Consider the following 17,586-nt stretch of genomic DNA (forward strand, 5'->3'; position numbering starts at 1 on the left):
GTAATAAAAAGTGTAGTACTGGAATAACCATCAATATATAGATCAATAGAATAGAATCCAGAGTCCAGAAATAAATCCACAGAGCTATGGTCATTTGATTTTCGACAAGGGTTACAAGACCATTCAGTGAGGGAAAGAACAGTCACGTCAACAAATGGTGCTAGGACAACTGGCTATCCACATGCGGAAGAGTGAAGCCGGACCCCTGTCTAATACCATATACAAAAATAAAGTCAGGTGAGACCAAAGACCTACATGTAAGGAATAAAACTATAAACTTTTACAAGAAAACATAGGGTTAATCATCATGAACTTTGGATTTGGCAATGGTTTCTCAGCTATGACAATAAAGGCAAAGCAATAAAAGAAAAAACAGATTAATTGAACTCCACTGAAATTAAAAGCTTCTGTACATCAAAAGACACTATCAAGTGAGTGAAAAGACAACTCATAGGAGAAAACATTGGTAAACCATTTTATCTTATAGGGGTCTAGTATCCCTATATATAAAGAACTCTTACAATAACTAAAACACAAACAATTCATTTTTTAAAAATGGCCAAACGACTTGGATAATTCTCCAAAGAAAATGTACAAACGGCCAATAAGTACACAAAAAGATGCTCAACATCATTAGTCATTAAGGAAATGCAATTTAAAAACCACTTCACAGCTACTAGGGTGGCTATAACAAAAAACAACAATAACAACAGAAAAACCCCCAGAAAATAACAAGTGTTAATGAGGGTTTGGAGAAATGGAGCCCTTGTATACTACTGCTGAGAATGTAAAACGATACAGCTGCTATAGCAAAGTTTGGTGATTCCTCGGCAAGTTAAGCACAGAATTACCATATAATCCAGCAATTTCATTCCTGAGTATACATACTCAGAAGATCTGAAGATGGGGACTTGAACAGGCATTTGTACACAAATCTTAGGAGCAGCACCATACACAATTGCCAAAAGGAGGAAAGAACCAAACGTACAACTGAATGAATAAAAAGAATGTGGTGTGTACACACACACACACACACACACACACACTATTCAGCTATAAAATGGAATGAAATACTGATACATGCTACATCATGGATGAAACTTGAAAACATCATGCTAAGTGAAAGACACCAGACATAAAAGGACACATATTGTATGATTCCATTGATATGAAATATCCAGACTAGGCAAATCCATAGACACAGAAGGTAGATTGGTGTTTACCAGAGTCTCGGTGGAGGGGAATGGGGATTGACCACTTAATGGGTCAGGGTTTCCTTTCAGGATGATGAAAATGTTCTGGAATAGAGAATGGTGATGGTTGCACAAAATGGCCAACGTACTAAACATCACTGGATTGTACACTTTAAAATAGTTACAATGGTAAATTTTATGTATAATTTACAACAAAGTTTTAAAGAAAAAGTCTTCAAAGATTTCATTACAAGAATTAAAGGATAGGTGGAAGATCTGTAGCTTGCAAAATTATTAAGTTCTAATGTGTCTCTGCAGCACATCTTGTATCAAATAAAAAAGGTTCTACAAAAGGTTAATTTTTTTTTACTATGCTAGACATATATTCTAAGGATTGTTAAAGTATATTATGTGTCTGTTCAAAAAAGAAATACTTTTAATAAAAAAGAAAAATATAAGTAAACAAAGTGTTAAATTTGAACCAAGTGTTTCCAAGTAAGTAAATCTCTTCACTATTCAAATGTAAAGCAATTTTTTTGTTGGAAACTGAAAAATATTGATAAATGAAGCATTAGCAAGGATACCATATAAAGCATAGCTATGCAAATTCCCATTAGAACTGCTTTTTAACGAACAATTTGTTTTGGCAATTTTATGTAGATGAGAGAACACAACATGTTTGTAACACTTCTGCTACTCACAGCACTAAACAGAATGGTCATTAAAACAAAAAATAGGTAATGTAAAAAGATTTATGGATACTAAGATTTAAAAACAAACTGAAAATCTTGAGACACAGATACTAAATAGAACAAATTTATTTCCTGAATTGTATGCACATGTGTAAGAATTTCAAGAGTATGGCTAGATACCACGTTAAGACCATACAGCAGACTCAAGAACTAGGTCCAAAAAAGCTTCTTGATTTCTTGTTTGTTAAGGTTCATGGGGAACATCTTGACTATGAGAGTATATGGTCCAGAACTCACATTAAAAGAAAAGGCAGATCAAGTGTCATAACAAAACAAAGAGTATTCATTTAATCTTTTATTCTCCCCGCAACTTCAATCTAGACAAATTTCATGCTGACTTTATGAAACTATTTGACTTTGAGGACTTCGATGTAACAGTGTTTATACTTGTGCTTGATTTTTCTAAAATACGACATTTAAGAATACTCACCTTGAGGATTCCTGGGAATTTTACTCATCCTTTACTATATCCTCCCCTCCACACTCCTATAGCATTATCATCAAACCACCACAAAAATTAAAGAGAAATTTTAAAAATAACAAAATTGACAACTGTGAATTCATTAAAGAAATCATTAGGAAGATTTTAAATTCTGTAAGCTTTATAACTTTCTTACAATATTTGAATTTTAAAGATCTCCAGAAACTTTTTTTAAATAAAAGTTTTATTGGAGAAAAATAGAACCACCACATACACAGGGAAAAAGAGCACAAAAATTCAACTGATACAGAACTAAAAGTCACAATTATCCAATGCTGTTTGCGATTACTTTTCAATTGCTCAAACAGCTCTCCTCAACTTGTTTAAGTCTTGACAATTTTTTCAGCTGAAATAGCATCAAGTTTTCAAAAAATTAAGAGCCTCAGGGAAGGGACCAGCTTTCAAGATAATGAAGATGACATTAAGAATCTCCTAATAGGACCAATTCTACCTATAAATTCCTTAAGAGTAACTATTGAGTCTGGTGGAACAGTCTACATCTCAGAGACCATCAGGGATGAGTTAAAACACTGACATAGATGGTCCAGCATGAAGAAAGGGCAAACAAAAGAGCCGCATTTCCTTGTCAAGTAAGTTCATGTAAGGAAATCAGGGAGGAGCTAAAAAATATTTAGGCAATGGCTGCTCAAAAATAATTAGGAAGGCATTCTAAATACCACATATTGTTAGACAACAGTGTGCAAGTTGATGCAATTAGAGAGAAAACAGGCAACTTAAAAAAAAAAGCTGGTCATGGGTCTTTCAGAACTCAAGAAAACAACAGCAAACAGAAGAGCCAGAAGTCTCCTCAGTTGAGGGTCAGGACCTAGATATTCTTCCTAATGGCTCCAAATGGTCAAGGAAATACACTGTTGCAAAGAGCATTAAAGCAGCTGATTTAAAAAAACAATCAAAACAAAATTTTCTGCTTCTCCTTCAAGATCAATTTCCTTCAAAGCTTCAAGGGAAAAAAAAAAAAAAAAACAAGGAAGCAAAACAAAATCCCAGAAACGAAAACACACAAAAAAACCCACTGATGGTAAAGAGAAGCCTTTTACTCATATTATTAATTTGAAAAACAGTACTTTTTCTATTTTCTATGTATGTGAATAGTCAGTCCTAGGACATTCCCTTGAAAAGTAGATGTCCAGTAGCTATGAGAACTCTTATCTTCAAGCAATTTTGAAAGGAATACGATCAGCATAATACAGAATTTGAAATTCCCAACTAGGGGGTCTGTGGGGAAAAGGAGGGAGGATCTAGTTCTATCCAGGGCTTTAGGAGGTAAAAATAAGGATGATAGGAAAGGCTTATTTGCCAACAAAAATGAGAGTTGGGGCACTTCCAAAAAAAACTTTGGTAGAGAAAATAGGAATGCTAAATCCCAGGAAGCCTGCAACGATCGACAATTGGTCCAAGTTAAAGACGAAACTGTCCAAACAACCTTAGAGTCTAAAGAAGTTGAAAACTAGTTTATGAATTTTTGCTCTTGTAAAAAGTTACGAAACATGTGGGTTTTGGTCTCTTTTGCGATGTTCATATTGTATTCACTTTTAACATGAAGAAAGAGTTGGATTTTTCTCTCCTACCATGTTTTTCTAGTACAACTGATCAGCAATTTTCTATTTCAGCTATTTTTATAAGTACCTGTTAATCAGCACAGTAAACTCAGGGCTGAGCCATATACACATATCCCACAGTCATAAGTGGAACATTCTAGGATATGTGTATACAAGAGATTATGTAAGCAACTGTCCCTCTACTTGAAAACTTGTTTCCAAATAAATTTTTAAAAAACATCCCTTTCAGTGTAACAGATCATTACTTAGTAAAATATCAATAGCTATGACAACTTATTTTTCTTTTCAAGAGAAATCACAAAACAGGTGAACAACCAAGTCCAGGGTGGTTTTTCTATTTGATAAATACATCCAGAACTCTGTACAGTAAATAAAGTCTGCATGCAGTTTAAGTATCTTTAAATGACATTTTAAGCAAATAAACCTTTTGCTTCATAATTAATGGTGTATAAGAACCCCCCTCCTCCTTTTTGAATAGCCAGAGGGACCTCTTCCCCATTTCCAAACAGGAATCATGAAGACCAGGTACTTTCTTAAGAGTTTTCTGCACATCATACTAAATAACATGCAAAGAGTTCAACATCATTCTTTTTAAAGGTAAGTACTCTTTAAATGGGCATGTTAACCACTGAAAAGTCACTCAACTAGTTCCATTACACTGCTTCATTTGGTCATTGGTAGTATAAAAGAAGTCAAATAATAACAGGTTAGTTAATTCACTGGCTACTGCATATGACATCAAATGCTCCAAGGCCAACATTTTATGCAATATAATTGTACTGGTTTGGATTTTCTTTATCTCTTTCCATGTAGTCCCGGTCAATTAAGGATTCTATTCTCTTCTTAAGATCAGCAGGCTGTAAGGGAAGGCAAATTTTCAGTGCAAAGCTCATAACTGCTGGCTCAAACCCATTTAACAACACCCTAAAAAAACCCCAACAATTTTGGCTCACTGATTTAATGTATTTGATCTCCCTAATATTTTTTAATTTTTATTTTTAAAATCTCAGTTTTTTTAAAAAGGAAAGTTTAATGAAAATAAACTAGGTTAACAAATGTTTTTATACTATACATATACTGTCACACCTTGTCATATTGTTATACAATATTTTCTATTAATTTTCTGTTTAAAGAGATCTTCTAAGCACCAGCTATTCTCTGCACAAATACAAAAGACCAACACTATCATAACTTCACAGGAGGAATACAATATAGTTTAGGGAAACAGAAGGCTATTTAGTTTTGCCAAGATAGCTTGAAAAGATAAGTAGACCCTAAACTTTGACAAAAGCTGGTTCTCAAAGTCAGGTTGCACTTTTGTAAATTAAACAAAAAATGTAGTATGGAAATCAACAACAAATGTTTTGATAAGTGAAATATCACCTCAGAATTCAGATCTTCATATTTCAGCTTTAATGTAAGATTTTACTGTTACCTGCTATAAATGATTTGAATTTTTGAATCCTACTTGTTGAAAAATCATTGAGAAAGCTTATAGCTTGTTCTCATGATGGCATTCTTAGCTCCTGGGTAACAAAATTCCACTGTCTTTTGTACCTAGTCTATAAAAAGAATATCATCTTGCTCACTAATAGTTTTTCGGACTGTGTAAAGTGGCTACTTGATCAAGAAGGGTAAAGAGGGAAAGCAGTCTGATAGGGCAGCCAAAATTTCAGCCATAATTTAACCAAGGTTTGATAATCAAAATGACTTTCTCTTAACTGTGGTGAAAGACCTAGAATATGAGCACAATATTTATTACAGTGATCTTCTAACTTCCCTAGCTAACGTCAGTGACCTCTGTGGCTGGAGGCGAAATAACTGCTAGGCAGAGCACGAGGGTGAGGGTGCGGTAATGAGGAAGCGGTACTAGGTTTGCAGGAGAGAGCCTACCACCTGACTAGCATTAGCAACTAATGCTGTGTTAGGCTCAGTGCTAAGCTTTTTACATATATTACCTCATTTAAGCTTGACAGTAATCCCACGAGGTAAGTACTATTATCATCTCCATTTTATAAAAGAGGAAGCAAGCTGAAAAAGGCGAAATGACTTACCTAGGCCCAAAGCTCACGAGAACCCTAACAGTCGAGTCTATACAAACTCTATCAAGTGCTGATCATTACAAGGGTTTGGGAATCTTCTAAAACATGAGATACAGCCCAGTACAACACCACATTATCTAAGCCTCTTTATTACTGGGCATTTATATTGAAATGTGTCCATGTGATGACTAATTTCAGTCTCCCAGAACTACTGCTAAGCTTTAAAAAAGATGCCTAATGATGACTAGTCATCTGTATAGAGGTTTTAATGGACACTTAACACAAGCTAACTAAACAGAAGATTTGACTTAATTAAAATAACCAAATTTGTCAAATAGCAAGGTATTTCAAGAAGAAAAAAATAACAAAAATAACAAAGATGCTAAAAAAAATTAAAGTGAATGAACTTGAAAATTTCAAAGAGTCACTGGGCAACTAAGCTTTCCAGCTAAACTTTCAGGTATAAGAGCTTGTATAAATTGTTTTCCCCTTCTGTCTCAGCTGCCCACATATGCCAACAAAGGTTTTTTTAGAATCATATATATGAGCATGAGAAATGAAAACTTCTGTCCCTCCAAATGTCTTGAGGCTTTAGTCTACGTTTGTAAGATTCCTGTCTGAAAAATCTAATTTTTATACATAAAAAGTTCAATGTAATTTTTATATATAACAAGCTCAGTAAGAAAATACAGAAGTACCTACCTTTACTGGAAATTTCAACTGGTTGTACACTTCCGAAACAAGAAGATTGTGGCTAAGTGTCTTTCTCATCTTCATAATTCGAACAATTGCAGCATCAATTTGATACTGTCTGTCTTGAAACACTCTTTCTGTAGTGCTTGCTTGTTCTTCAACCTAACAAAAAAGTTTTAAACTTAGGAACTGTACCTGAAGTGAAACTTGATTACTTACACAAACTGTACATTTTAGGGACATGACAGTTAATGCTTTAAATATGATGAACTATCAAAAGGAACCTACTTTATAAATACAGTGATTTAAAAAAAAACCCTACAAACATAACTCCTTTCTGTCTTAATTATATTGCCCTGTACCAATGAAGTAACGCCAATATTAGTTAACAGAAAAATATCTCTGAGAGTTGCTTTTCTAGAAATAGACAGCTGATGCAGAATTTATCATTCTCTTTTACTCATTTCTTATAATCTAAATGTGCCACAAGAGGTTACTGACCAGATTTCTGTGTGACATTAGTTTATCTTTAAAAGTAATCGACTTGTGGGGGGCGGGGTTAAGGGGTATAGCTCAGTGGTAGCATGCATGCTTGGCATGCACGAGGTCCTGGGTTCAATCCCCAGTGCTTCTGTTAGGGGGAAAAAGTAAAAAATTTTTTAAAAAAAAGTGATCGACTCTTGACCTCTGACTCAAAGTATGGTACTAACTAGTAAGCTAACTAGAGTTAAACTTAAAATCTTTTTAAAAATTTTGTTAATATATAAAATCAGAAATGCACAGTTAGTGCTTATATTTGTTCAAGACTAACAGAAATTTAGGTGTTTAGAAGTCAGTTAACCCATTTTAATGGTAAAGCAAGAATATTCCTCTCTAGCACATAAATTAAAAGAACAGTTTGGGCTTTTTGCAGTCAGTTTCTTTCTGAGACAGCACACGTTTTGAAAGGACACAGTAATCTTCTAAGGGAATGCCACGCCTTTGATGTGAATGTGAACAAGACAGGAACTTAGTGCGATCCTGACCTCTATCCCACATTAAAACTTGACCTCAAGTACTGTATTAAATCTTGTTGGAATTGAAACCAACTGGTTTCAGGAAATGCTGCAGTTGCTGGTTTCCTTAATAAAAGTCTCTTACAAATTCAAATGGCAAAAACAAAATACTCACTGTTAATCGAAGAAATACTAACTAAATCATTCCAACTTTTCACCAAGCAAGTTGGCAAAGATTGAAAAAAAGAAAATACAGTCTTTAGCGCTGGTGAGGGCACAGTAAGACAGGCACTCATGCTGCTAGACAGTGTAAATTGGTCCAGTCTCTCTGGAACACACTACGGCATACTGTATTAGGACTCTTAAATAAGTGTTCATACTCCTTAAACCAAAAGATCTACTTCCATGATAAATTCATAAGGGAAGGATCAGAGAGATTAAGATTCAGGTACAGAGATGTTTCTTGCTGTTTTATTTACAATACTAAAAAGTTATGAATTTAACTGCCCAACAATGGTCATTGGTTCACTAAATTATTATAGCCATGTAAAGGAATAGTATGTGGCCATCTGCCATTTTATAAAGATGTTTAATGGCATGGAAAAATTCTAAAGATTTAATGTTAAAAAAAAGCAGAATATAAAGCTATGCTGAGTATCAGGCCCAACTGTGTGTAACTCCCCACAAAAACCTGCAAAATCAAATACTGAAATACACTGAGCTAGATATAGGCACAGATAATGTTAACGTTAGTGGTAGTATTATAAGCTAAAGTCTTCTTTACAAATTTTTATCATGAACACATATAATTCAAATATATTAGGATGAGAAGAATGCAAAAGAAATACCGTTTCTTTCATCTGGATTTGATTGATCTTTATCCTGAAAAGTTTGTGCTTGAAATCATCATTACAAATGAACTTATCACCATCTTCGATATCTTTACCCTTTGGATTTTTCGCCAGAACTCTAGCTTTGCCACAGGCCAATGACTGCAGTGTTCTCCTTAACTCTCCATCCTCTGAAAAAGAAACAGTGACTTGTTATTTGTCACTAGCTTATCAACAGGAACAGCTACATTCAACCTCAACATAGCTTCCACTCCATCCCTCTATTAAAACTTCTTCCTTTTCCCCACCAAGGTCATGAACAATCCTCTTTGTCCTATCCAATGCCTTTTTTCCTGGTCATCTTCTAAAGGCTTCAATTATTCCGTGTGTATAACCACCACATCTTCAGAAATGACAGCTCACATTTTCCCAGTCCCACATTTAAAGAATACCCCTGCCTGGCTGTTTTACTGTCATCAGCTCCAGTATGTCCAACATTTTATTTATCATCTTCCCCATAAAACTGTGTCTTCTTTCCAATGGTTAGTCATGAAGCTACCAACCTACTCTGGTGAGAAATCCTGGAATCATCTCTTAACTCTTCCCTCTCCATCTTCCTTGTAACTAATAGTTGCTTCCTTAGAGATGCCTCATCTCTCTTCTCATTGGCCTCACTCTAGGCTAAGCCCCTTATCACTTTATGCCTGAATTATCCCACTGGCTTCTAGATTGGAATCTCTTCATCCTCCAAGCTGCCCTACTAGTTTCTGATTTTAGGTAAGTTGCCCAAATAAGTCACTTCTATTATCTCACACACTTGGGTCCCTACAATGTAGGTTTCATTTGCTAGATTTGTAAGGCTCTCCATATCTTCCCTATCTAACTTTGTATCTCACTATTCTACACTGCAGTTAAACTTTTCATGACTCTTGCCCACGCTGTGCTCATTCCTTCCTCCATGCCTTTTCTCACAGTATTTCCCCTGGCAACATATGCCTTCTCCCTAACTAAAATTTGAAGGCCCAGCTCAAGCCCCACCTCCCTTCATGAAGGTTTTCCCATCTGCGCCAGTCCACAGTGCACTTGCTTCACTGAACTAACATACTCCATCAGCACCACAGATTAGTTCTTATTGGTTGTGAAATGATTTCAAGTGTCATTTCTCCCTTTCCCCATGGCTATATTGAGTGCTGAGGAGAAAGATTATTCCTTTATAGTCCCTAGAGCTCTTAAGGTAGTGGAGTGCACACAGTGGACACCGAATAGTGCTTGTTAATCAACTGATTCAACAAACCTATTCCAGTAGCCTGCTTGATCTCTTCTAAACTGAATTCCTCTCCCTCATTAAACATTAGCAGCACCAGTGTTTGAAAAAGAGAGACCTGGAGTTCTTTTTTACCCTGTTGGAGAAACAAAGTGTTTAGCCATCATTTTTTTTTAGAAACACATGAAAATTAATCAAACAAATAATCTCTTACAGGAAAAGCATTTTTCAATTAGTGGATTTAGAAACACAGATTAGCATTATCCAGAAAAGCTAGTATGTTCAGTGTAGGGTTTAGGTGTGATCCTACCTAAAACAGGAGGAAGGATTGGGTGACCTTTCTACAGGTCTTTTTTTTAAGCTTTAAATGAAAACAGAACAACAAAGTAATAAAATTAATAACAGCCTTATGTGTCATTACAGATACTTATCATGAGTAGCAAAAAAAATCACTATTTCAATGCATTTTTGACTTGTTTGATTCAGATTAGTCATTAAAAGCTACAGGAATTTTTTGAAATTAGATATGAGAACTGTTCCCCTTAACATCCACTCTATTCTCTAGCTCCCAACAACAAGAAAAGAAGTTTCCTATGAAGAAGTGGCAGTAAATTCTGCATCCACAGGTGGGGAAAGGGTGAGAGAAAAGGGTTACTGGTTTTGGTTTTGCAAGAAGGCCAAGTCAACTGTGGAAAAGACCATTCTTATAATTTACACAAAGCTGTGACAAGCTATCATTATGCCATGCAGACACTTAGGATAAATTTATATAACAACTTAAACCTTCAAGTTAAGGGGATGACCTCAATATCAAAGATGAAGGTGAAAACTAGGTTTGGGGAACATCCACTTACCTCTTTAAATTCTGCCTTTAGCACACAGTGCCCTAGGGTTGACTGCCACTGAAGTTTTCTGCCACTATGTTTGCCTAGGTAAAATGTCTTGAAAATCTCCTGAAGTTTTACCATCTACAGTAAATAAAATAAAGCTTTATTTAAGCTCTGTATCCAATATCACATTCACCACTTTTTATATTTGCCTTGTATGTAAAAATTTCTGGAAGTTTTTAAGTCTACACCCAGCAAGTCTGCTGATCACACTTTGATATAAGGTAATAACTACCAAATCTAATGGTATAAATCACTCTTTATATTCTTTGATCTGTCTCCAACTATTAATCATCCCCTATTTTGAAACATTCACCTCCAATGTCTTTTGGGCCTCTGCACCATGCTGGTTCCTTTATCTCACTACTGCTTCTTAACTGGTTTCCTTCACAGGTTCCTCTTTCTACCACCTTCCGTACGTGAGCCTTTTCCAAAGTTCTGCCTCAGCCTGTTCTTCCTGTTTCCACATTCCCCCTCTTAATGAGGGAGATCTGCTCCCTCGGCTTCCATGATCACTTTCATGGAGGACTCTCAATCTCTCTCTCTAGCCTTAACCCCTTTTCTAAGCTTCAGTCCTGAGCTAAGACATTTCCCCATGAGTTAGGATGGATTTACTCAAGAACTCATTGCTCAGCAATCCAACGTCCCCAGGTGATATATGGGCAAGAATTTCTGAGAGCTGGACACAGTGATGGGTACAGTCTGGAGAACTGAATCAAGGAAACTGGCCCTGAACCCAGAAACTTGGCATCCTTAAGTATGTTCTAATGATATGAGTACGAGAGTAATATAAATAAAAGAAAAAAATACTAAAAACAGTTGATATTTGGTACTGGTGCGCTCAGTGACACAAACTTTTTAAAAGCACATATTTTTCAATGACAAGCAAAATAGAAGTGTCATGTATTTCTATGCTTATAACTCAAGTCCTAAACAGCAATTCTTACCTCTGGTGGTAAGTGGACTTCCATAGGCACATATGTTGGCCAATAACCCATTGTCAGGATATTCACAGTTAATTCAATATTCCCAGGTACATTCTGGTTCTGCATATACTATAATAAGATCAACACACTCACTGAGATCTTAAAAATAGAAGTGCATACATTTCACGCCATAATAACGAACCATTCAAGAAGTTCCCTATTACAGAATTACATGCGAATTCTGACCATCTTTAAGATAAAAGACAACTATTAAAAGGACTATAAATGAAGCCTATATGAAATGCACTAGAAAAGTACACTAGTTAATATTCTGCTACAATGGCACACAAGGATCACATGACCTTGTTAGAAGTATTAATAACTTAAATAATTTCTCACATATGACTGCTGTTACAAGATTTCTTTTCCATTCTTTCCCCCATACCACTTGCAGTCCCCACCTTTGGAGACCACTATGTGGCCTGGAACACCTGGCAGCAACCCCCATTCCTCACCCCACCAGCCAACCCAAGTCTCCAGTTTTTCACTTGCTCCACTGCCTGTTTGCAAGGGGCAACCTGAAGTGGGGAAGGGAAAAGGGGGAAAGGGCAAAGCAGATAAACCCTATTCTGCAGCTACTACAGGATCCATGATCCTACTGACCCTGATATTTCTTTTGAGTCTTCTACTCTCATTTCCCACCATAGCAATACAGTGGTAACAAAGTCATTACTAAAACCCTGAGAAAGGAAAATCTAATTTGCTACCAACTACTACCTATGCTCTTAAATATTTCAAAACCACCTTCTACCCACATCTGCAAAACCAAGCATCTAGCTTTTAATTCCCAATGTCCCCAAAGGCCTTATGCAACCACTGTATCACCTCTCCTCCCTCTCCATTACCGGTTTTGAACATGCAACTCACCAACTGATTAGATGCTGGAAGCCCTGTTCTCACTAGCTACAGATTTTCTTGTCCTGACTTCTGTTCAATACATTTTATTTCTATTTTTGTGTTATCTTGGGTGTATACTGAGAACAAATTTTGAAGTAGGTCAAATATACTTACATTTCATTGGTGATTTTTTTTTCTCTACTGTGAATATCATCTAAGTTGCTATGAAGCACTTACAACAAATACATGTTTCTATTTATCCTCTTCAGTACAAACCACAGCAAGGAGATAACTAAATACATTTAAGTTTGAGGAATTAAGTAAGAGTTTAACTCACTTTTACCTGTTTGAATTGAATCATGATGTCTTTAGAAAGTTCCATGTCTTTAAACATTCCTTCAAGTTTGCTGGTGAAAGCAGCTCCACATTCTATTAAAGATGTTTGTACGTTTACAGTATTTTAAAGTGGTAAAAACAAAGAATTTAGGATTGAAAACATGAAACCTAAAACTTACTTTAGCATGAAATATGATCTGTAACTATATATAAGAAAAAAAATCCTTACCCCAAAGTGTATACCCTACTAATTCAGAGTCAAATCTTTAATCCTGTAATAACCTTATCTACTATTTAGGCATAAGATTTATGGGAAATTTTTACACAAATAATAAAAACAAGAACTTAATGCTTTATTTTTAGAAAAATCGCAACAGCTCTGGATATGTATAGGTTGGAAACCTCATGAACTTATTACTCAATTTACGTTTCCATCATACAAACTTACGAAGACTGAAAGAGTAAAATTAAGCTAACATTTTCCCTTATAAATCAAAGAAAAGGAACAGAAAGAACAACAAACATACCATGTTTAAGTTTGGAGAGCATTGATTTTTCAGCATCTACAGATGCACTCTTCCCAACTAACAGGCGCTTGGCTAAATCTTTCTTATAGAAGGCCTCAAAAACATCCTTGCCTATGTTAAATAACAAAATACAGCTCTCATAATATTCCAATAAAAGGTTCTAACAAAATTGCTTCAAAGTGCTTGATAAATCGTACCATTACTCCAAGTTATTTAAATTCATACATTTTATCCAAGTTTACTAAATGCACGAAATATTAGAGGTAGATTTTTGTGCCAGACACTTCAAAAGTTCTTTGCTGTAAAGAATTAAGATCACATTAACTTTTCTTTAGAAAAGCTTTAGTTGACTGGTAGCTTTAGTGTCAATATTCTAGAGATTAAAACAAGTAGCAAAATTCAAGGCTCTTAAGAGTGGAAAAGTTAAAGCACAAAACAATTAGGTAACATTCCTAAAGTACCCCAATAAATTAAATGCAAGGAATACAATAGAATTTTAAATATCTAAATCCCAAATAAATATACTTTCCAGATTGATTATACTTGATAGTTTCTCTGTTGAGTGTTTTGTTTTAAAAGAAAAATATTAAAACAAGAATACATACCATAGATAAATCTAAATATGATCATAATCTTATCTAACATTTTCTCAAGTTCTTCATCTGTAGCTTCTTTGTTGCCTGCGCGAAGCTTTGAATCTACATACTTAGCTAAAATGGAGGGAAAGTTTGTTGTTTAGTGATCATGGGTATCCATGAGGTACTGGTCACTATACACACCCAACCAGAAGAATGATATACTGAGTTTTTCAATGCTTCACATGTATACATGCATTTTTTTAAGTCTCCAAAGTTAGGGAGATCAAGTATCTTGTTCAACGTTAGAGATAATAAATACCAGAGCCTCCCTACACTGGAATTTGACACAACATTGTAAAATGACTATAACTCAATAAAAAAATGTTTAAAAAAATACCAGAGCCTCAATTCAAACCCAAGTCTTCTGGCTCCAGATGTAATGTACTTTCCACCATACTGATGCTTATTAAAATGCGGTATGAGTACCCTGCGGGGTGGTGTATACAGCCCTGTGCTAGGGCCATCAAAGCCACTGAAAGACATGGCACATTTCTGGGGTGTCCATTTTACACTGATGGTAAAGCAATCTTAAACATCACTTTTACATGAAAACAAACCAGATACGTCACAGAGTAAGAGGCAAAATTTGCAAAAATTTAAAGGCTAAATAGTAGACAAACAAAATATCATCCTTTTGGCAAAGGTATTTCTCAGGTAGCTTCTCCTCTGACATTAAGGGGTACCTGGATGGGAAAAACTGACAAGCGCTGCAGTATACCACACTATTTACTTTAAATTGGCCCAGATTATTAGGTTTATTTTTATCCTGGACATTCCTTTCCCACTGGCACCTGTAATTTTGTGCTATCTTCTCCTGTAGCCCTATGTGTGGGGCCTCTAGAAATAGCACCCTGCTCCACCTCTAAATTACTATAGGCTTGTAAAATAGCTATCAAGATTATAAATAAAAGTAAATAGGCTCCAGTGTACTGTCTTACAAAGAAAAAGAAATTATGTTTGACATGTGGGCTTTGAGACTTTAGCTTGAAGGACTTATTCCTTGCCTCCAGGTTCTTAGAAACCACCAGCTAAGCAACTCCAAATAAATGAGGTGTTAATATACTACAGCCCTGTCAAAATTTCAGATTAAATGAAATTTTATGAATCAAAGAAGAACATTAAATAACCAGGAAAAGGACTGGGAAAATACCTATAAGTTCAGCAGGTTTGTTTGGTCTTTTGTTAATGAATGTCTCAAATGCTTCTTTCATGGCGTTGATAAATTTTTCATTCTTCAGAAAACAGATATCAATTATATGGTCAACCTTATCTTTAAAATCCAGCAATTCTTGAACCATGGTTTTATCCTTTTCAGGATTAATTACAATAGTGCTACCAAATGCCTAAAAAACAAAAATTACCACTTTTCACTAGAATTGAATTATCTACAATGAAAACAACCCCCAAATCATATTTTAGGTAGGTACATATATTTTAAAATCTCAAAAAATAAAAATGAAGCTGATTTTGAAGTCAAGAAAAAAATAAAGTGATAAAACATCCAGACTGATACCATTCAGTTATATTCACAAAATAAGGAATGGCCACTGGGTTCACAATATCAAAACAGGGTATTATTATAAAAGTCTCTTGGGTCTTTTCCCTATTTTAAAAGAAGTCAGCTTTGAAATTTTTTTCTTTATTTTTGGGAGGGGAGAGGTAATTAGGTTTATTTATTTATTCATTCATTCATTCTTGGAGGAGGTACTGGGGATTGAACTCAGGACCTTGTGCATGCTAAGTATGTGCTCTACTACCTGAGCTATAACCTCCCCCAGCTTTGAATTTTTTAAAAATGACAATCTGGGTTCAGTGTAAGGTTGAAAGAAAGAAATCTGGAACCAGAAAAAGCCCTCTTCCTTTTCCCACATTCACTGCTGTAAGTATTAGAGTTGGAAATCACATCAGACTTCAAGAAGGTAACTATTTTATTGCTAATTTGCCATACAGCTGTCATTCTCAGGTTGACTGCTCTCAAAACTCCCATTACTTAAAAAAAAATTGGATCTAATAAGTAAAAAATGCTGGCTGATATATACTGTGGGTATACAGATTATTAGCTATGAGAAAAAAAAAAACTGGTTAACTGCTAATACCTTAATGTACTCAATCCACTGTTGCAAGAGAACCTGAACACCACCTCGAACTCTACTGAAGAGCTGATACAGGAGAGATAAATCTTGAATTCGGTTTTCATCAAGGAGGTTATTTAAACCTGAATTTTGAAACATTTGGTATTAGAAAAGTGAACAAAAAAATCAGGTATTTTAATTAAAATTAAGTTAAATTATTACTGACACTGGTATGAACTATGACTACTAGTCTGTGAATTTTAATACAGACTTGCTTTGAATTAAACCCAAGAGACAATCACTTTTCCAAGTAAAAAGTAAATACAGGAAACTTCAGTTTATATAAAAATAATTGGATAACAGTTTATATCATTTAGCATGGTGGATCACATGTATAAACCAATTTATATAAACTGGTTTACATAAATACACTAAATTATAAATACCTCATATGTGCTGCAATAGCTGTATTATATTTACATTAGTGTATACAGCTATATTTCAAAGTATTAGATATGGCCTGTGGTGTATCAAAAACCATGAATCAATAGGCCAAGTTTAAATGAAATTCTAAAGCATCTGATTTTCAGAATGAAGTAACAGTGTAACTACATTAAAGTTCTAAAACATTTTATAGAGAAGGAAAGATGGCTGGAGAGAAGTACTTTTGCCTACTTGTGGCGCTGTCAAAGTAAAATTCAGGGTATACTGATAGATCACTTAGGATTAATAGAAATGCTTGGTTTTATATGCTAGGAACAAAAACACCTTAATAGTAACACAGTAAGTAAATAAGGACTGTGTTAAGTAATAAAAACACAGTAATAAGGAAAGACAAAACGGAATGCCCTTCTCTATTACTGTAGTCTTACAAATTAAATAAAAACTCCAGAATTCTGTTTCTTTACTGGAGTTGCTAGACTCCTCTCCTCTCACTTCCTGTATCTTTAAGCTAAGGAAAGAGGCACCTCCTGAAAGTTTACTGTGATGAACAGGTAAAAAGGATTGTGTCCATCCTCAGAAATGCAGCCACATGTTATCAGACTTTTAAAAGAGTAATCTTCAAAAAATTTTCTACTTGTTTGTTGAGACCATTTTAAAAGCAATCTCTTATTTATAAATTGTCAATTACCTTTCTGAAGAATTGCTGTTAAGTGTTCACCTAGAAGTTGTTTTTCTACAGTAGCAATTAATGACTTCCTACAAGGAAAAAAAATTTAGAATTGCTGACATTTGACTTCTCTGAAAATTTAAAGCCTCTCCTGGGGAAAAAAATCAAATAGCTCATTTTATGTTCATTTCAGTACTCCTATCCTATGTATAAATTTATTGATGCTCATTGTTTCTCTACTTTACACCTAGAAGAAGGAAAACATTGTATATTTCAGAATTTTCTTACATGAAATTAATAGTTCCACAATCTTGCCGTGACTGGCTATTCCCAAATTTCTCTGCTTTTATTAGGAAAGTATC

The 17,586-nt window shown here is 34.9% G+C and overlaps 1 protein-coding gene across 2 annotated transcripts in view; it reads right to left on the bottom strand.

Annotated features, from left to right (window-relative positions):
* Window positions 1-1,993: 1,993 nt before the first annotated feature.
* The window catches only part of CUL4B (cullin 4B), a 30,841-nt gene continuing 15,248 nt past the window's right edge, over window positions 1,994-17,586 (bottom strand). Inside the window, exons 10-21 of one of the 2 annotated variants that reach the window (XM_074360013.1) lie at window positions 17,246-17,313; window positions 16,138-16,256; window positions 15,192-15,384; window positions 14,009-14,113; window positions 13,404-13,514; window positions 12,884-12,969; window positions 11,665-11,772; window positions 10,685-10,798; window positions 9,861-9,966; window positions 8,585-8,757; window positions 6,751-6,903; window positions 1,994-4,863 (exon numbers count right to left, since the gene is read on the bottom strand). In XM_074360013.1, coding sequence (XP_074216114.1) covers window positions 4,768-4,863; window positions 6,751-6,903; window positions 8,585-8,757; window positions 9,861-9,966; window positions 10,685-10,798; window positions 11,665-11,772; window positions 12,884-12,969; window positions 13,404-13,514; window positions 14,009-14,113; window positions 15,192-15,384; window positions 16,138-16,256; window positions 17,246-17,313 — 1,432 coding nt within the window. In that variant the 3' untranslated portion in view covers window positions 1,994-4,767. Of the gene's footprint in view, window positions 4,864-6,750; window positions 6,904-8,584; window positions 8,758-9,860; window positions 9,967-10,684; window positions 10,799-11,664; window positions 11,773-12,877; window positions 12,970-13,403; window positions 13,515-14,008; window positions 14,114-15,191; window positions 15,385-16,137; window positions 16,257-17,245; window positions 17,314-17,586 lie in introns of both variants that reach the window. The other variant, XM_074360012.1, reaches the window with a different exon arrangement.

The sequence above is a fragment of the Camelus bactrianus genome, chromosome X (assembly GCF_048773025.1).
Source record: "Camelus bactrianus isolate YW-2024 breed Bactrian camel chromosome X, ASM4877302v1, whole genome shotgun sequence".
Lineage (NCBI taxonomy): Eukaryota > Metazoa > Chordata > Mammalia > Artiodactyla > Camelidae > Camelus > Camelus bactrianus.